The following is a 21,370-nucleotide window of genomic DNA, read 5'->3' on the forward strand; positions in this document are numbered from 1 at the left end:
AATTACTGCATTCTATCTTTTCATGCAAGTCTTCTCTGGTTTCTGAGAATGGCTAGTATTTATATAGAGTTTTCAGGTTTGCCATTTGATTTCTTTTTTAAAAATATCTTATTTTTCCCCCAGATTCATGTAAAACACTTTTTGACATTTCTTTTTAAAACTTTGAGTTCTAAATTCTCTCCTTTCCCCCCTCCCAACCTTATTCTTCTTGATGAAAAGGCACATGTAAAATTTCAATAGAAATCATGTTGTAAAAGAAAACATCCCCCCTTCCCCCACCAAAAAAAAAAAAAACCTCAAGAAAAATAGTTGAATTTTTTTCCCCTCTTTTATCTGATTTTTCTTGTGCAGTGTGATAAGTGTGGAAATATGTTTAGAAAAATTACACATATTTAACCTACTTGCTGTTTGTTTGGTAAGGGGGATGGAGGGAGGAAGAAAAATTTGGAACACAAGATTTTGCAAGGGTGAACGTTGAAAACTTTATTTGCATGTATTTTGAAAATAAAAAAACTATTGCACAAAAAATAAAACTTAGAAAAGTGCTTCAGTCTATATTCAGACATAATCAGTTTGGTAATGGATAGCATTTTTCATCACAAGTCCTTCAGAGTTGTGTTTGATCATTGCATTGCTGAGATTAGCAAAGTTATTCACAGTTGATCATCTTATATTATTGTTGTTACTTTGTACATAGTACATTTCACTTTGCATCAGCTCATGGAAGTCTTTCCAGGTGTTTCTGAGAGCACCCTGCTCAATAGAATTCCATCGTAATCATTTACCACAATTTGTTCAGCCATTCCCCAGTTGATGGACCACCCCTCGATCCATTTCTTTGCCCTGAGAAAAGAGCTGCTATAAATATTTTTGAATATATAGGTCTTTTTCCTTAAAAAAAAAAAAAAAAAAAAACCTCTTGGGTTACATGACTAGTAGGCATATTGTTAGATCAAAAGATATGCAGATCTCTTTTGATTATTACTACTGTACTTAAAGGTATATACTATTATTATGTCCATTCTATTTATCAGAAAACTAAATTAAATAAGATTTGTAATTTGCTCTGAATCACCCAAACAGAAAGGTTTTGAGTCAGTATTTGAACTCAAGTCTTCCAGAATCTTAAGTTCAGTGCCTTCCAAGTTCTATCAGTGTTCTGTCTGTATGTCTCTGAAACCATTTTGCATCAACATGGTATTCTATTCTCTGGAGAGCTTGGAATTTACTGACTTCTTCTGCCATCTTATCAGAATCTTTTCAGTTGTTTTCATTTTCATTTCACTAATTATTTACTATTTGGAACATTTTCTCCTATTCCTTTTGCCACAGACTTTTTTAGGTTTAATAGTTTGTTTTACTCAAGATTATTGTTCCAAATTTGTTGTCAACATTTTTGGTCTTATGTTAACAGATTAGGAGATAAGTGGTGGAAATTTTGTCTCATTTGGCCTGGTGGCAATTTTTTGGAAAGTTTAATTATGTGGCTAAAAGTTCTATTCTATTGCCTTGTTTTAGTATGGAAATAACTCTGCACTCTTGAAGGGTATATCAGCAGAACACAAGCTGTGACAAGTCTAACCAAATTGGAAATTTGAGTCTGGGCAGTCAGAATGTGTTTCTGTTTTTGAAAAACCAGGCTACTTTAGAGAAACCAAAGGTTGACAGTCAAGTCACTTTTTTTGTGTGGATGGGTGAAATCAAATCAAAGTGGCTGTTGTCACACTAAAGTAGATATTTACAAAATGCTGTGGTAATAAAGGGAATATCCTAACCTCTTAAATCATTGACCTAATTTATGTGATAAATAGGAATTCTTCTAAAAGAATGTGAGGTTAGGTGACTTAGTGAAGGTCACAAAGCTAGTTAGTGTCAAATATCTTAAATCAGATTTGAACTCAGGTCCTCCTGACTCTAGGACAGGTGCCTTATCTACTGTGCCACCTAGTTATCTCTAAAAGAATGCTGTTTAAGAAATTTCATAAGAAATTTGACAAAAACTTCAGAGAAAACTAGAAAATAGTATCATAGAAACTAGATTTTTAGACCAATATCTTACACTGTATACTAAGATAAGGTCAAAATAGGTACATGATTTAGACTTAAAGAGTGATACCATTAGCATAGCAGGAATGCAAGGAATAATTTACCTATCAGATTTGTGGAGAAAGAAAGAATTTGACCAAATAAGAGACAGTTTCCTGAGATGTAAGATAGATAATTTTGGTCATACTAAGTTAGTTTCTGCATAAAAGAAATCAGTGCAACTAAGATTAGAAGGAAAACAGGAAGATGAGAAACAGTTTTATAGCAGATGTCTCTGATAAAGGCCTAATTTCTTAAATATATATAAAAGTGAGTCAAATGTGTAAAAGTATGTCATTCTCCCTTTGATAAATGGTCAAACAGACATTTCCAGATGAAGAAATCAAAGCTATCTATAATCATATGAAAAAAAAATCCTAAATCATTATTGATTAGAGAAATGAAAATTAAAACAACTCTGAGGTACTACTTCACACTTATCAGATTGACTAATATAACAAAAAATCATGATAAATGTTGGAGAAAATGTGGGAAAATTGAGACGCTAATGCACTGTTGAAGTTGTGAATAATATAACCCTTGTAGAGAGCAATTTTGAGCTATGTCAAAAGGCAAATTGTTATATCTTTGGTGTAGGAATATCACTACTATAAGTTTGTATCCCAAAAATTTATTTAAAAAATGGAAAAGGACCCATATATAAAAAATATTTATAGCAGCTCTTTTTGTAGTGGCAAAGAATTGGAAATTGAGGGAATGGCTATCAATTAGACAATGGCTGAGGAAGATGTGGTATATGAATGTAAGGGAGTATGAGTATGATTGTGCTATAAAAAATGATAAGTAGGCTGATTTGAGAAAAACCAAGAAACTGATGCAAAGTGAAGCAAATAGTACCAGGAGAACATTGTACACAGTAGCAGTCACAGTGGATGAAGATCAGCTAAGAATGACTTGAATCTTTTCAGCAATACAGTGTATCCAAAATAATTACAAAAGCCTCTTGAAAAATGCTGTCCACACCCAGAGAAAGAACTGATGAAGTCTGACTGCAGATCAAACCATACCATTTTCACTTTCTTTTGGTAGTTTGCTCTTTTAAAACATGACTAATATATAAATATGTTTTACAAGTTTGCACATATATAATTTATATCAAAGAACTTGTCCTTTTGAGGGAGGAAGGAAATTTGAAACTCAATATTTTATTTTTAAATGAATAATTGTACGTGAAACTGGAAAAAATAAAATACTATTTAAAAGAAAAAGAAATGTTGAAAGTTTATAATTTGAATGAGACTGATAAATGAAACACTAAAAGAAAGGCTTGGTTCATATTTTAGTCAGTAGTTTGACTAATATTTCTAGCAAAATTACTAGTCTTTTGTACCTCATCTGTAAAAGAGAAAGTAGGAATGGAAGTGACTGAAGTATAAGGAAAACAAATGGGGAAAAGGGAGATAAGCAAAAGACCTGGAAAAGCATATACTGATTTCACATTGATTTGTTCTATACCTTGAAGCATTTATTTCAATTTATTTTCATTTCAGCTTTGGCTAGATCACAGTTCAAGAAAGATGGAGGATTTAAAAATAATTGGAGCTTCGATGATACAGAAGAAAGTGAAGGAGATACAGAAAAAGAGTAAGGATATTTTTCTTTTTTTCTTCTATTTTAATAATAGCTTTTCATTTTTCCAACTACATGCAAAGACAGTTTTTAATTATTCATCTTTGCAAAACTTTGTTCTAAATTCTGTCTTCCTTTCTCCTGCCCTCGCTCTCCCTAGAAAGCAAGCAATCCGATAGAGGTTAAACAGGTGCAATTTTTCCAAACATTTTCATATTTGTTATGCTGCACAAGAAAAATCAGATTCAAAGGGGAAAAAGAATGAGTGGGGGGAAGCTAACAAACAACAATGGTGAAAATGCTATGGTTTGATCTACATTCTGTCTCCAAGTTCTCTCCGGATGCAAATGGTTCTTTCTAATACAGTTCTATTGGAATTGCCTTGAATCAACCCATTGTTGAATGAATTTTTTCTTAGATTTTTTTGAAAGATGAATTTTTAAAAATCTAGTTTTGAGGGTATTTTCTTATTAGAAGCCCCTCAAAAACGGTTTTCTTTGATTAAACATAAAATTCATCAGACATGTCCTACTTATAAAACAACTTCCGTTTTTATAATAAGAGATTGATTGTGCTTTTGGAGCCTTTTATGTGGGACATGGAGGGTGAGGGAAGTTGTAGGTAATGATTAAAATACAAAACAAAAAAATAAAAAGAAGGAAAAAGAACTTCAATGAATTTTTTTTAATGCACAGAAGAGAACTGAAGTTCAAAAGAAAATCTGGGCAGTTTTATTATTAATGTTACATGCAATAGTTATTTTAAAATTATAAGTAGCAAAAGTTTGCAGTTTTCATATAACATTCTCTTCTTTTTATATTGAATTTCTCATGTGAGAAAGTAACTCAAACACATTGTCTTTTACTACATTTTTATTTTAGATCTGTGCTTTCACTAATAAGGATTGGTCTAAAGTTAAGCCTCAATTGAGGAATCTTGAATTAAAAGCTTTTCAGTTTATTCTAAGGCCAATTTGATTGTTATAAGTTATTTTAAATGCTAAAATTACATGAAGAAATGTTTCTTTTTTAAAATTCAAAAGTCAAGTAACCAAAAAAAATGGGCCTTTAGTTAGAGTATAATAGAAAATGTATATCATAACTGGAATTTTTTAATCATATTATGAACACTCTTTCATGTGAGTGGTAATAGTTTCAATTTCATCATCTGAAAATTGTCTGTTCATATCCTTTGACCATTTATCAATTGGAGAATGGCTTGATTTTTTTATAAATTTGAGTCAGTTCTCTATATATTTTGGAAATGAGGCCTTTATCAGAACCTTTAATTGTAAAGATGTTTTCCCAGTTTGTTGCTTCCCTACTAATCTTGTTTGCATTCGTTCTGTTTGTACAAAGGCTTTTTAATTTGATATAATCAAAATTTTCAATTTTGTGATCAGTAATGGTCTCTAGTTCATCTTTGGTCACAAATTTCTTTCTCCTCCACAAGTCTGAGAGATAAACTATCCTATGTTCCTCTAATTTATTTATAATCTTATTCTTTATGCCTAGGTCATGGACCCATTTTGATCTTATCTTGGTATATGGTGTTAAGTGTGGGTCCTTGCTGTAGGCAAGTCATTTTGCAGCAGAGATCTTAACCTTGGAGCAGTAGAATGAGAACCTTTTTAGGAAGTCATGTAAAAACCTCATTTTATTGAACTATCATTTAAACAGAGCGTACAGATGGAGTATTGTCTTAACTGTGGTACTTCCATGTCACATCTGACATTAGTCAAATCTCTTTGCCTCTTTTGGAAATTCATTTTACTTGCCATGTCATTTGAGGCATTTGAAGTAGATGAACTCTAGGAGGCTTTTCATCTATAGGTGCTAATAGTCGTATACAGTATTTTTGGACAGGCTTCTTTTACAAGAATGAGCTAATTATTAAGAGACAATTCACACCAGGAATTTGTTTGGAAAAATTTTCACATTCAGCTAAATCTTCTATGCTCTGTGGTGGAACAAAGCTTTACTTATAGATTGAGAGCTCTGTGACATTGGTCATTTCACTTTTCCTCCATCATTTTACTCATAAAATGAGTGGATTGGAGAAGACAGGCTTTGAAGGTCCCTTTCAGCTCTATCCAAGTCTGTGACTAACTCTGATGCCTTTCTGCAGTGTGGTAGACTTGGAGATACTGGCTATGGCTCATGGTTTCTGCTTGAGAACTAGCCCAACTAGTGACAGGAGATGCTAATTATCAGTAGTCTGACCTCTAGGTATATGATACCACATGATTCTTCAACCTTTTTGTAGAGATAATGGTAGAGTAACTATTTCTTCATGTTAACCTTTACTTTTTTTTGCTATAAGTGAGAACAGAACAATGGTGCAGCTAAATGGAAGAATGGTTCACAGGTTCATCTTGAGAGGAGATCAGGGAGTTGCATAAAGAAATAAAAAGAAACTTCCATTGAATGGGACACATACTTTATTGCCCCGGGAATCCACAGCAAATACAGACAACTTAGGGAAGAATGGTGAAAACTATATTGCAGAGCATGGTTTAGGAATAAAACATGAAATTGTACATAAAACATGAAGTTCTAAAGAACAGTAGATAGCAGAGAAATGTCACACTAATCTAACATTGATACTATAAAACAGTGATCAGGAGGTGCAGGAAATGGTGATCAAAAAAAAATAATGTAATGACCGCGTATTTAAAATCAGCCAGAATCAGGAATTCAGGTTAAAGGAAAAAATCTTCAATCTTTAATGAAGTGAAGAGGTGAATAAGGATTGCGATAGCAATATGGGCAGCTGCGACAGGAAGCCAGCTAACAGAGAGGGATCCGAGCTGAAAAGTCGTCGCAGTGGCAAAAGCAAGCAGTCTCTCCTCCCCTTCTTTTCCCACTCCTCTGCCTCCACCCACCAAAATCGTCATTTCCTATACAACACACCAGTTGTATAGAACTTGCACAAAGAGTGGGCGGGGGCCATTCTTTCTCCAAGCTTATATATTAATAGAGTATGGTCCAATTACTATTTAGCCTGATGTGCTTGGGACCTCAGTGCATCAACTCAAGCCTCAGCCCATTACATCTCCCGCTTTCTTTTGTTTTAGAACCCAGGTGATCATGCCATCCCTGACTCCTCAGGGAGGTCAGAGCCCCCAAGGGGAGGTGATCACACCCTCCCTGACTTCTCAGGAAAGGAGGTGAAAGCACCAAAAAGGGGTGATCACGACCCCCCTGACTTCTCAGGAAGGGAGGTGAAAGCACTAAAAAAGAGATAATCACATCCTCCCTGACATCTCAGGAAGGGAGATGAAAAGCACCAAAGGGAAGTGGGGGTTGCTAGCAGGTTTCTGGGCTGACGGGTCTTATTATGCACAAACCCATCAGCATGGGAAGTATTATACAAGCACATAGCAACAACGCAGAGGCTATTAGTGATGACTCTCCCCACAGTCAGTGCAGGCTTGATGTAGTGTAACAAATATGAATTATACACCCAAGTAACAGTATAACAAACAATATAAATCAACATAATATAAATCAACATTGTGTTGTAAAAAATTGCCAGAAGTCCTAGAAGGAGAGTATGTAAACAGCAGTCACACATACGCCTTCTTCAGCAGCCAAGAGATAGTCCAAAACCAATCTATTGTCCATTGCTTCACATATCAGGGAATCCAATGATCCCCCCAAGTTTTTGAAGTCCAGCGTGAGAGCTGCAGCGCTGGCCTGGTGATGAGTGTGCGCTTTTGAGTCTGTCTTCAGGTGTTGTTAGGTTGGTGTACGGGGAAAAGATATTGTTGTTCTTGGTGTAGAGAAGAAATCAGTGGCTAAACTACAAGATGAAAGGACTGTGTGGAAGATTTGTGCTTTGGATGACAATGTCTGCATGGCATTTGCAGGGCTCACTGCTGATGCTAGAATAGTTATAAATAGGGCGCGCATGGAGTGCCAGAGCCATCGGCTCACTGTGGAGGATCCTGTCATAGTGGAATATATCACCCATTACATCGCTAGTCTGAAGCAGCGTTATACTCAGAGTAATGGGCGTAGACCTTTTGGCATCTCTGCCCTCATTGTGGGATTTGACTTTGATGGAACTCCCAGACTTTACCAGATAGAAAGTCTGGTAAAGTGCTTTTGCAGCACTTGAGAGCTTACAGGAATTATTGGATTCCTGGCACATGAACTAATGGACAATGGAATCCTTTTGGACTATTTCTAGGACTTATGGACATGTATAAATTTTCAGGTTGATTCATGTTATTTGTTACATTACTACTAGCCTATGTTATATTGCTATGTGCTTATATGTATTTTATGTAATTGCAAGAATCATTGGATTTCTTGAGATGAAAAATTGTTGATGAGACTATTGCAGTACTTAAATTTTCATGTTGATTCATGTTATTTGTTACGTTACTACTAGCCTGTGTTATATTGCTATGTGCTATTGTAAATTATGTATAATGCCTCCCATATTGATGGATTTATGTGTACCTGTTTCAAGTGAGCCCCTTCAGAAACCCGCTAATCTGATTTGACTTCCTATTTCCTTTGGTGTTTTCATCTCCCTTCCTGAGGTGTCAGGGAAGGCATGATTACCTTTTTTGGGAGGGTTCTCACCTCCTTGAGAAGTCAGGGAGGTCATGACCACCTTATGTTCTAAAACAAAAGAAAGGGGGAGATGTTGGAATCTTTACAAACTGCTAACTAATTAGAGTTGATCTGATCTTACAAGATGTTTTGGGCCAGAACCTGAAACAAGGTACTAAGTAGAACTAATTAGTACAATGCTTGTGTTTACACCTTTACTCATTGGAGTTCACAAGTATGCCAGATTCACAAAGTATTTCAAAGTGATTTGTGATTACAACGTTCTTTTTATTAAATGAATTGTTCTCCTGGTTCTGCTCATCCCACTCTGTCTCAGTTCATATGTCTTCCCAATTTCTCTCAAAGTGTCCCCCCATCATAATGACAGCATAATAATAGTATTCCATTCCACACATACACCAAAATGTATTTAGCCATATTCTCAATTTGATGGGCATCTGTAATATTCTCTAGAATGTAATATCCTCTTTGGGGGTTTTCTTGGGATCCCTTTGTTTCAGTTAAGTAATCACCACAATTGCAGCCACAGATTAAAGTCCAAATCCTTTAATCTCCTTCCTGGTACTGGGCAACTTTCTGGAGAGCCTTTGAGTTTGGCCTTGGTTCCTAAAACTTGAGCTCCTACCTGCTTTCTCTGGCTTCTCTGGCTTCTGAATCTCCCCGATTCCAAAGGTTTGTGCTTCAGCCTCCAGCCACAACAAAGGTGGAAGATGGAATGAATCTATCTCAGACTCCAAGAGCTTCTGTCTTTTTATGTTTTGGGGAATCCAATGATTCCAGCAGATTTTGAAGTCCTGTAACAGTCTTATCATTTCTCAGAAAATCCAATGATTCCTGAGGGCTTTCAAGTCTTATGTCTCAAAGAATCCACTGATTCCTGAGGGATTTAAAGTCCTGCAACAGTCTAATGTCTCAGAATCCAATGATTTCTGAGGGTTTTGAAGTCCAATGATTTTCTATGACCATGATTCCAACGCCATATTTGCCATGCTCTTTGAATGGTGAGCACAATCAGCAACAGAATCACCCGATATTTTTTGGGTCTTCTCCTTCGTTTCAAGGGTCTGCTCCATCTCTCTGCAATGGATGAGGCGAATATGGCTCGTTGGCACCCATCTGATTCCTTCTCCACCTGTAGAGATACAAGCAAACCCTCTCCCCCAAGCAGTTAGCCTATCTGGTCCCTTCCATTCACCACTTTCTGGGTCTCTACACATCACCTGGCGATTATCTAAAGATAGTGGAGTTGCTCGCACTGGACACTGCCCTTCCGGTGGGTTATAAAACCTGTCTGCCGAAGCCAGTGCATCTTTGTCAAAAATCAAGAAGTTAATCATATAAAGTGCTAGATTTAGTAGTTCTCTAGGGTTACCTGTGGCTCCCCCTTTCTTTTGTTTTTGGAGCAGCGTCTTAATGTCTCTGTTTCTCCTCTCCACTATTGCTTGACCTTGAGGATTAAAGGGTATGCCAGTGGTGTGTAAAGTCTTATACTGTGCACAAAAGTGTGCAAAGTGTTTGGAGGTGTATGCAGGACCAATGTCTGTTTTTATTGCTTGTGGCACACCCATAATGGCAAATGCTTGCGTGAGGAATTCAGTGACCACTCGGGCTGTCTTTTTTGCTGCTGGTATGGCAAAAGTGAATCCTGAAAAGGTGTCTACCACAACATGGATAAAAGACAGACGACTGAAAGATTTACAATGGGTCACATCCATTTGCCAGATTTCATTGGGTCTCAAACCACGAGAGTTCTTCCCTGGAAGCAGTGTAGGAGCGTGGAAAGGAAGGCAAGCTGTACAGCTTTTTACTGTGCTCCTAGCTTCCTCTTTTGTAATCCCAAATTGTAAATGCAAAGCTCGAGCAGCCTGATGATATTTAGAATGGGATTCCTGGGCCTCCTGAAATAAAGGCATACTGGCTAACATGAATTCCCATCAAAAATAGGACCTGGGCATCCACTATGTGAGTGGACATGCAAGATATAAATCTTACCTGGATGTTTTCTCACTTGCTCCTGAAATTCCTTAAAGAGCTGATATATATTAGAAGCTACAAATTTTATTTGGGCTGTGGCAATTCTTTGTGCCACACCTACTGAATAGGCTGAATCAGATATTATATTTATGTCTCCTGGGTAATAAGCGAGAGCTAACATGATTGCATATAATTCGTTCTGCTGAGTGGACTGAAAAGGAGTTCTGACTTACTCTCTTTATAGTTAAGTCATGAGAGTATACAGCACAAATTGTGTTTGGACACTTCTGTAAAGATAATTGGTCCTTTAAGAGGAACTTTAGAAACTTTTTCTTCAAGAATCTATCGCCAATTATGTAAAAGTCTGGTTATCTTTAATGGAGACCCATGTGTAAAATTTGGAGCCATGGCTAATAAAATTTGCCACTCTGGGATGATCTCACAACACACATTAATTTGTGTATTGGTGTAAAAGGTGTATATCTTATCAGGTCTCGCCCCAGATAATTGTACTGCTCACTTAATGGCCTTTAACAAAATTCTAGCCGCAAGCACTGGGTAAGGAGTAAGGCTTTGTTCTGGTTGTGCAGGGAGGTTCACCCACTCTATCACACTGTCTCCTTGATGAAGGACTGCTGTGGGTGCCTCTTGTGTGGCAAAAACTGATATTTCCAAGGGTTTTTGAGTGACTCTTTCAACCACATTGGATAAAGCCAGTTCAACTTCTCTCAAAGCCTCTTGAGCTTCTTTTGTAAGCTGGCGTGGTGAATATAAATCACTGTCTCCCCTTAAAATATCATATAATGGTTGTAACTGATAGGTAGTCAAGCCTAATACTGGTTGCATCCATTGGATATCTCCTATCAATTTCTGAAAATCATTTAAGGTGTTTAGCTTCTCTGTTCTTAAGGACAGTTTTTGTACTGTAAGCACCTTAGGGTATACTTCATATCCTAAATATTGAAAAGGAGCATGTCTTTGAATTTTCTCTTCATCTATGTATAATTTGTCGTATCTTAGTGTTTCTATGGTCTTTTGTAGACATGCTTCTAGCATTTGTTCCTCAGGTGCACATCCCAATATATCAACCATATAATGTAATAGCATAACTTTTGGAAATGCTTTTCTTATTGGAGCAAGAGCAGCAGCAACATACATTTGACACATAGTGGGGCTGTTCTTCATTCCCTGTGGCAAAACCGTCCATTCATATCTTTTATAAGGCTCAGCTAAGTTAACGCTGGGCACTGAAAAGGCAAATCTTTTCATATCCTCCTTATCCAGAGGGATAGAATAGAAACAATCCTTAATATTGATGACCCAAAGAGGCCACTCTCTAGGCAATTGAGTAGGGGATGGAAGTCCAGGCTGAAGAGTTCCCATAGTTTCCATCTGTTCATTTACTTTTCTTAAATCAGTGAGCATCCTCCATTTTCCCGATTTCTTTTTTACAACGAACACTGGGGAATTCCAAGGACTTAGAGAAGGTTGTAAATGCCCTTGTTCAAGCTGCTCCTGTACTATATCTAATAAGGCCTGAATTTTATCGCTACGTAAGGGCCACTGTTCTATCCACACTGGTGTATCAGTTTTCCATTGGATAGGAACAGGTGAAAGTGTTGGCAGGCCTTCAACAGCAGCCCTGCTTAAAAAACCGAAGTACTCATTTTAAACTCTAATTGTTGTAAAACGTCTCTTCCCCACAGATTGATGGGGATTTTTTCAACTATAAAAGGAGTAAAAACTCCTGTTTTGCCTTCAAAAGTCCATCTCATAGGGGCAGCACTAACTTCAGCTGCTATTGATCCTCCTACTCCAGACATATAGGTGTCTGCTTTAATCTTTGGCCAGTGACTGGGCCAACTGGCATCTCTAATAACTGTACGATCTGCACCTGTGTCTACCAATCCTTCCAACGGTAGGCCATTTGTATAGATCGTGAGCATAGGTCGGTCAGCTGTTACAGCTGCTGTCCAGTATATTCCTGGATTTTGTGGTCTGGAGTCAGAATCTGGGTGACTATCACCAGGTTGCTTATTAGGATTCTGTATGAGTAAACCTGATGCTGCTATTTTTCCTGGATGATAAGTCACACATTGTCTACCTGTATTAGTGACTGGGATATTATCTACACATTCCCCAGTTTCCCACATCAGTGTGTGGATGGACACTGTCTTATACGTACAAAAAGGAGGTGAAATGGTCAAGCCTACTGTGCCTGGAGGTAGGGGATCCATAGGCTGGAAAGGAACACATTTCACCTCTCCAGGGGCTATCTCAGTTGTCCCAGCTGCATACAGCTCTATTCTCCCCAATTGTAATTCCTTTCTGCCATCAGGTTGCTTCCTGGCTTGTTGACTGTGTAATCTCCTTTTCCCATCATATGGCTTTCTGGCTAATTGGTCATGTCTGGGTACTGAACTTGTAGGCACTCTCTGGGTGCACCATTGGCTGCCATCATGCCCCTGCTCCTTAGGATGCCCCTCATCCCGTTTCCCTGAATCTGTCTACATTCTGAGGCCCAATGGAAGCCTCTGTTGCGTTTTGGATGTGGGGTATTGGGTCTTGTTCTCCCACCTTGTTTTCTCATTCTATCTCTATACCAACATTGAGCTTTCAGATGCCCTGCTTTTCCACACTGAAAGCATCTACGAGTCTCTCTGGAAGTCCCTTGCCAGGAGGGACTCTGTCTTCCCATGTTTGGATTTGGGAAGTCTGCATCATAGCCTGGCTATAAAAGGCATTTGTGCCCACTGTGGCACAGTGTCTTATGAGCTCCTCTAAAGGAGCATCCTTGTGCAGTCCTAGTATAATTCTTCTGCAAACCTCATTAGTATTTTCCTTAGCAAGTTGCCTTATCAAAATGTCTGTTACTGGATTTTCTCCATTCATTCTTGTGATAGCTGTCTGCAAACGTCCCACAAAGTCAGCAAAGGGTTCATTTGGCCTTTGTGTTATTTTTGTGAAGGCCCCACCCTTTTCATCTTTATTGTGGAGAGAAGCCCACGCTTTGATAGCATTAGCAGCAATTTGCTGATATGCTGCTACAGAATAATTAATTTGTACTTCGACATCTGCATAAGGACCTACACCTGTTAGTAGGTCACAGGTGATTGCAGCATGAACTCCACTTTGACTATTTTGTTGGGCTTGTATCCTACAGAGCTCACTATATTCAGAAAGCCACAAGTAGTTTTGTCCAGGTTCTAGGCATATCCTTGCTATAGATTTCTAGTCATTAGGGGTCAAGATTTCAAAAGCCAAATTCTGTAATAACATCTTAACATAAGCTGATGTAGCCCCATAAAGAGTGCAAGCTTTTTTCAAGTCTTTGAGGATTTCTATATCAAAAGGAGTGTATCTTCTACTTTCTTGATCTGAAGAATTAAACTGTTGAATAACGGGAAAAATGTGGTGTTGAAATTCCAATACATTTCTCCCTTCCTCTTTGGCCTTAGTTAGTCCCTTTTGCAATCTACTCAAAGGAGCAACTGGATGCAGGGGGGGAGGTGCTGGTGCTGTCACTGCCTCTCTCCCCCCTCTCCCCCCCCACTACCCCTCTTCCCTCCATCATGTGGAGTTGATGGAGGAGAGTCAATTACCTGCTCCTTAGATAGGGCTGAAGCTGCCTCAGATTCATCACACCCTTGAGCCTCACTTAAGTCTCCATGCCCTCTGGGGATATGGTCATTAATCTGTTCTTTGTCTTTCTTCTTTATCTCAGGGCTTCCCCATTTGGCTATTCCTTGAGTTTTTTCCTTTTCTCCTAGAACTTATGCAGTACCTTAAGGCCAACTGTATCATGCGGTATAAATAGAATGCCTCTATGGAAATTGAATGAGGACCGTTTTCATTGTTATATGCGGAGAGCTGTTGACCAACCAATGCCCAGTTATCTAGAGAGATTTGCTCTTCCTCTAAGAACCAAGGGGAGGTGCGTTTTAATGTACCCAGAAGTCTAGCTGCCTGTTCCCAAGTTACAAGTAGCCCTTGATCTTCTATCAGCTTAAGCAGGTTTTCTATAGTGCCACTCCTGGGTGGGGGTGGGGGTGGGGGGGTTGAGGTGGGGGATGGAGAATCTTTACCTAGGATCTGTCCCATTTCAGCCCAAAAAAACGGTTACTAATTTAGTCTTTAAGAAAATAAGTTCCCTGTTTGTCTTATACTCACCTAAGTTCCTGGTCACTGGAGACTTCTTCAGTGAAAATAGGATCCTTGGTTCCCACGCTTGGGCGCCAAATGTAATGACCGCGTATTTAAAATCAGCCGGAATCAGGAATTCAGGTTAAAGGAAAAATCTTCAATCTTTAATGAAGTGAAGAGGTGAATAAGGATTGCGATAGCAATATGGGCAAGAAAGATTGCCATAGCAATATGGGCAGCTGCGACAAGAAGCCAGCTAACAGAGGGGGATCCAAGCTGAAAAGTTGTTGCAATGGCAAAAGCAAGCAGTCTCTCCTCCCCTTCTTTTTCCACTCCCCTGCCTCCACCCACCAAAATCGTCATTTCCTATACAACACACCAGTTGTATAGGACTTGCACAAAGAGTGGGCGGGGCCATTCTTTCTCCAAGCTTATATATTAATAGAGTGTGGTCCAATTACTATTTAGCCTCATGTGCTTGGGACCTCAGTGCATCAACTCAAGCCTCAGCCCATTACAATCCCCCAAAATGATATCAGTTGTATTTTATAATTAGAAATGACTGATGGGGGTTTATATTTGAATCAGCTGCCAAGGTTGTAATTTATAGCATTGATTTGTTAGGTCAAAAACCAGCATACTACAATATGAAGACCACTGGCTCTAAAGTCAAAGGACACAGAGTCAGATTCTATCTGTCAACAATATCCTGTAATTTGACATATATAGTTACACAAGCAATACAGATTAAGATATAATTAGATTCACTGGAGACAGCCATTTGGATAAGAATTAAAGAAAAAAAGTAAAAATTTGGCATCTATCTGATAATAAGGGGAAAGGCAACATGGGGTTTATGGGATCTGAGATAGACCTTGAAGAAAGAAAAGCAGTTCTGATAGGTAGAAATGTACAGAAGAAATTTCTAGGCATTATTGTAGATGAGTAGATTAAATCAAGAATATTGTGAAATAAGAAAGATAGTGGATAACTGGATCATGAAAGGCCTTGCTTAACAAACAGGAGTTCTTTATTGGATATATGATAGGTTAGTCAGTAACCTACTAAACATTTGAGGTTTTTCATCAGGGAAATGAGGGGACTTATACCCATTGTTCTTTGATACTGGCTTCCATGCCTATTCCTCAGGTACTTCACCTCCCTGTTCTGGACATTTTCACTAGCTTTTCTTCAAGCCTAGAAAGCTTTCCCTCGTCACTACAAACATTTCTTCATTTCCCAACTAGCTCTATGTTCATTTTGAATATCTTTGTACTAGTTTTGTGAAGACAGTCTTTCAAAAATTTTCATCCCCATTACAGAACATAGTGCCTGATGCATAATAGTTGCTTAATAAATATTATTGATTGAATTAATGAGGACATATACAGTATATGTTGATTAAAAAATAGGTATGCTGTCACTTTTGAGGTTGTATAATGTAAGCAAAAGTAAAATTATTTCCCAGTATAAAAATTACCAACCAAACAGTAAACATTTATTAATCTACTACAAAGGTAACAAACAAGCCAGCATGTGACCAATAATACTCACCTTCAATCAAACCAGATTAAAATATAATTGGGAAAATAGTTGAAAATATAGTAAAACAGAAATAATATTAATATGTAGTTTTCTGAGTCAATGCAGCTCCCAAGTACGCTTGTTTATGGTTTAAGGGCCCCTTTTTTGTTTGAATTTGACACTACTGATCTATTTATTACATGCTAGACTGTGCTAAGTGCTGGAGCTGACTACTGCTACCCTATTGCTACCTCTTTTTCTTTCTTCCTTTTTTTTTTTTTTTTCCTCTCCCCTTTTTCACTTCTTCAGTTGATCCAGCACTAGAAAGTAGGTGCTGTTATCCTTACTTTATAGCGGAGAAAACTGAGGCAGATATGATTTATCTAGATTTACACAGCTTTAAGTATTTGGTTCCAGATTTGAATTCTGGTCTTCCTGACTCCAATCTAGTATCCTATCCATTGCACTGTTTAGTTTCCTATAAATTCAAATAAATAGTAAAAAATAAACATAAATAGTTCTTGATCTTAAGTGCTAAAAAAAAGGTGTTATTCCATTCACAAAATTTTATTTGATCACTCCCAGATCCTTCTTCCCATTTCATTCCCAGAAAAAGAGAAAAATAGAGAAATGAAACTGTGGTAACATACATATAGACAAACAAAACAGATTCTCATATTGGCAATATTAAAAATATATACCTTATTCTGTGTCTTGACTATATCACCTCTCTGTTAAGAGATAATAAACATCATATTTCATAATCAGTCTTTTGGAAATGATCGTTGGTCATTGTTACCTTCTAACATTTTGAAGTTCAGGAGAACTTCAATTGTTTTTACATTGTTATTCTGTATCCATTACTTTATCAGTATTATGTTGTATTCTTATGCCATAATTGTTCAATCATTGGGCATTCACTTAATTTCTGATTCTTTATCACTTAAATTTTAAAGTCATATTTTTATACATATGGACTTTTCTTTTGAACACTTTGAGGGTTAGGTCTGTCAGTGGCATTGATGGGTCAAAGAATAATCACAATATAGTAGTAAATTTTAGGGCATAGTTTCAAATTTATTTAATTCCTATACCAATGCACAGCTCCATCAAAATATATATTAATATGCCTTTTTTCCCAAAAAGGGTTTGTATTGTAACCAAGGAGACAACATATATATATATAAATTGATATATTGAGGTACGTTCAGAGTTGATACAAAATAACGGTAGAAGAGAAGGTACCATAACTAGCTGGGGACATTTGGGAGAGTTTCCTTCTGAAAGTGGTATTTGAATTGAATCTTTAATTTAGAGAGTGATTCTGAGATGAAAAGTAATGTTGTAGACATTAAGAACAATATGTAGGTCAATATTACAGCCATGGATTATGTGGAACAAATAACAAATAAGAATACTAGAAAGACTAGAGGAAGCCAAAATGTGGAAAGTTAATTTTTAAAAAAATAAATTTTTCTTGATAATCTTTACCAGAATTTCTCCTATTCTTCTTCTGCTCCCCTTCCAGAGAGCTACTCTATTTAAAAAAAAAAAAAAGTTTTATTGTTGTCTTCTGGTTCTTATAACAACATAATTATCCCCAATATCTTTTCTTTAAGTCCCATAATAGCGGGGATATAAGTCCCATCATAGTGGGGGATTTTTTAATTGCGGAAGAGTCAATGCAATTGATTAATTCATAGGAAAACCCCCCCAAAATCTTTCTGCCAAGGGAAAGTCAGGAAGTATATGAGCAAAAGTATAAAATACTTTACACGCAAATAAAGTCAGATGTAGAAAAATATCGTGTTTTTATATAGATTGAGCGAATATAATAAAGATGACAACATTACCTAATCTATTTATTTAGTGCTATACCAATCAAACTCCCAAGAAACTTTTACTGACCTAGAAAAAATAACAACAGAATTCATCTGGAAGAACAAAAGGTCAAGAATTTTAAGGGAAATAATGAAAAAAAAAATAAAATGAAGGTGCCCTAGCTGTACCAGATCTAAAACTATATTATAAAGCAGCAGTCATCAAAACCATTTGGTACTGGCTAAGAAAAAGAATAGTTGATCAGTGGAATAAGTTAGATTCCCAGGACAAAATAGTCAATAACTATAGCAATCTAGTGTTTGACAAACCCAAAGACCCCAGCTTTTGGGATAAGAATTTACTACTTGACAAAAATTGCTGGGAAAATTGGAAACTAGTATGGAAGAAATTAGATTTTGAACCCATACCTAACTCTACATATCAATGTAAGATCTAAATGGGTTCATGATTTAGACATAAAGAGTGATAATATAAGCAAATTAGAGGAACATAGGATAGTTCACCTCTCAGATCTATGGAGAAAGAAGGAATTTGTGTCCAAAGAACTGGAACTCATAATTGAACGCCAGATAATGTTGATTATATTAAATTAAAAAGGTTTTGTATAAACAAAACCAATGCAGACAAGATCAGAAGGGAAGTAATAAATTGGGAAATTATTTTTACATTTAAGAATTCTGATAAATGCCTCATTTCTAAAATGTATAGAGAACTGACTTAAATTTATAAGAATATAAGCCATTCTACGATTGACAAATTGTCAAAGGATATGAACAGACAATTTTCAGATGAAGAAATTGAAACTATTTCTAGTCATATGAAAAGGTTCTCCAAATCACTATTGATCAGAGAAATCTTTTTTTTTTTTAAATAGCTTTTTATTTACAAGCTATATATGCATGGGTAATTTTTCAGCATTGACAATTGCAAAATCTTTTGTTCGAATTTTTCGCTTTCTTCCCACTCCCTCCCCCAGATGGCAGGTTGACCAATACATGTTAAATATGTTAAAGTATATGTTAAATAAAATATATGTATACATGTCTATATGGTTATTTTGCTATTCAAAAAGAATCAGACTTTGAAATAGTGTACAAGTAACCTGTGAATGAAATCAAAAATGCAGGCAGACAAAAATAGAGGGATTGGGAATTCTTACGTAATGGTTTATAGTCATCTCCCAGAGTTCTTTGCTGAGTGTAACTGGTTCAACTCATTACTGCTCTATTGGAACTGATTTGGTTCATCTCATTGTCGAAGAGGTCACGTCTATCAGAATTGATCATCATATAGTATTGTTGTTGAAGTATACAATGATCTCCTGGTCCTGCTCATTTCACTTAGCATCAATTCATGTAAGTCTCTCCAGGCCCCTCTGAAATCATCCTGCTGGTCATTTCTTATAGAATGATAATGTTCCATAATATTCATATGCCACAATTTGTTCAGCCAGTCTCCAATTGATGGGCATCCACTCTGTTTCCAGTTTCTGGCCATTATAAAGAGGGCTGCCACAAACATTCTTGTACATACAGGTCCCTTTCCCTTCTTTAAAATTTCTTTGGCATATAAGCCCAGTAGTAATACTGCTGGATCAAAGGCTATGCACATTTTGTTAACTTTTTGAGCATAGTTCCAAATTGCTCTCCAGAATGGTTGTGTGTGTTCACAATTCCACCAACAATGTGTCAGTGTCCCAGTTTTCCCACATCCCCTCCAGCATTCCGCATTATCTCTCCCTGTCATTCTAGCCACTCTGACAGGTGTGTAGTGGTATCTCAGAGTTGTCTTAATTTCCATTTCTCTGATCAGAGAAATCTGATAGGAAATGATAATGACAAATGTGGGAGGGGATGTGGGAAAACCGGGACACTGATATATTGTTGGTGAAACTGTGAACAAATCTAACTATTCTGGACAGCAATTTGGAACTATGCTTAAAACAATACCATGTTTTGCATAGCCTTTGACCCAGTGGTGTTTCTACTGGGCTCATATCTCAAAGAGATCTTAAAGCAGGGAAAGAGACCCACATGTGCAAAATGTTTGTGGCAGCCCTTTTTGTAGTGGCTAGGAACTAGAAATTGAATGGATGCCTATCAATTAGGAATGGCTGAATAAATTATGATATATGAATGTTATGGAATTTTATTGTTCTAGAAGAAATAACCAGCAGGATGAATACAGAGAGGGCTAGAGAGACTTACATGAATTGATGCTAAGTGAAATGAGCGGAACCAGGAGATCATTATACATGGCAACAAGACTATATGACAATCAATTCTGATGGATGTAGCTCTCTTCAACAGTGAGATGATTCATATCAGTTCTAGATGTTCAGTAATGAAGAGAGTCATCTACACCCAGAGAGAGGAATATGGGAAGTGAGTGTGGACCACAACATAGCACTCTTTCTGTTTTTGTTTGCTTGTATTTTTGTTTTCTTTCTCAGCTTTTTTTTTTCTTTCTAGATCTGAGTTTTCTTGTGTAGCAAGGTAACTGTATAAATATAAATACACACACACACACACACATATACATATATTGGATCTAACATTATTTTAATATATTTAACATGTATTGTAGTACCTGCCATCTAGGGGGGCTGGGAGGAAGAAAGGGAAAATTTGGAATAGAAGGTTTTGCAAGGGTCAATGTTGAAAAATTAACCAAGCATATGTTTTGTAAATAAAAGTTATAATAATAATAATAAAAGATAACTTGCCAGCTTTAAAAAAGCCCCTCAAAAATGTGTATTGAATAGCAATTGGGACCTCCCACCTCCCCAAAAGGAGTGAATTGGAAGAGTATCTTCTCATCTCTTCATTCCAGTTTGCACTATCTTTATAATTTTGTTAAATTAATCTTAGATAGTGGGGGTGTTCTTTTCATTTAAATTGTTTATATTTTACTCTTTTGATAAAACTTAATTTTTTCAACTATCTCTTTAATTTGACTCTTTAGTATTTTCTAAATATATGATATATATCATTTGCAAAAAGAGAGTTTTATTACCTACCTCACTGCCCATTTTGATTCCTTAAATTTCTTTTTCTTCTCTTGTTGCTATTGCTAGTATTTATAATGCAATATTGTATATTTGTGATAATGGGCATCCTTGTTTCACTTGTAATTCTATTGGGAAAACTTATAGCTTATCCGTATTAGAGGTAATATTTCCTGATGGTTCATGTATCATTTGTTACAACACATGGTCTTTTACATTCAATGTGGGACAATTTGTGGAGCCATTTCCCAATCAGTGAACATGTACTTTGTTTCTTATTCTTTACTATCACATAAAGTGCCACTATAACTATCTTGGTATATATGGGGGATTTCTTGTTTGGAATTTGAATGGAGTATAAACTCAGTAATGGAATATATTGTTCAAATATATAGATATTTTATTTTATTTACCTAACTGCAAATTGCTTTCCAAAATATATTTCAGAGCTCCATTAATAGTGTGTTTTCCCATCTTTCTGTAACCTCTTCAACTTTGGATATTGTCATTTTTTTGTTATCTTTACTAATTTGAGTTGAATTGTCAGGGTTGTTTTGATTTGATTTTTCTCTTATTAGTGACTAGTGTAGCATTTTTTCATGTGATTTTGATATATAGA

General features: G+C 36.6%; 1 protein-coding gene across 3 annotated transcripts in view; it reads left to right on the forward strand.

Annotated features, from left to right (window-relative positions):
- SENP6 (SUMO specific peptidase 6) overlaps nt 1-21,370 on the forward strand; it is a 137,173-nt gene that overhangs the window by 15,466 nt on the left and 100,337 nt on the right. For 2 of the 3 annotated variants that reach the window (XM_051997284.1, XM_051997285.1), the window contains exon 2: nt 3,597-3,690. In XM_051997284.1, the coding sequence (XP_051853244.1) occupies nt 3,597-3,690 (94 nt within the window). Of the gene's footprint in view, nt 1-3,596; nt 3,691-21,370 lie in introns of those variants that run through there. The other variant, XM_051997287.1, reaches the window with a different exon arrangement.

This window comes from Antechinus flavipes, chromosome 4 (genome assembly GCF_016432865.1).
Source record: "Antechinus flavipes isolate AdamAnt ecotype Samford, QLD, Australia chromosome 4, AdamAnt_v2, whole genome shotgun sequence".
Lineage (NCBI taxonomy): Eukaryota > Metazoa > Chordata > Mammalia > Dasyuromorphia > Dasyuridae > Antechinus > Antechinus flavipes.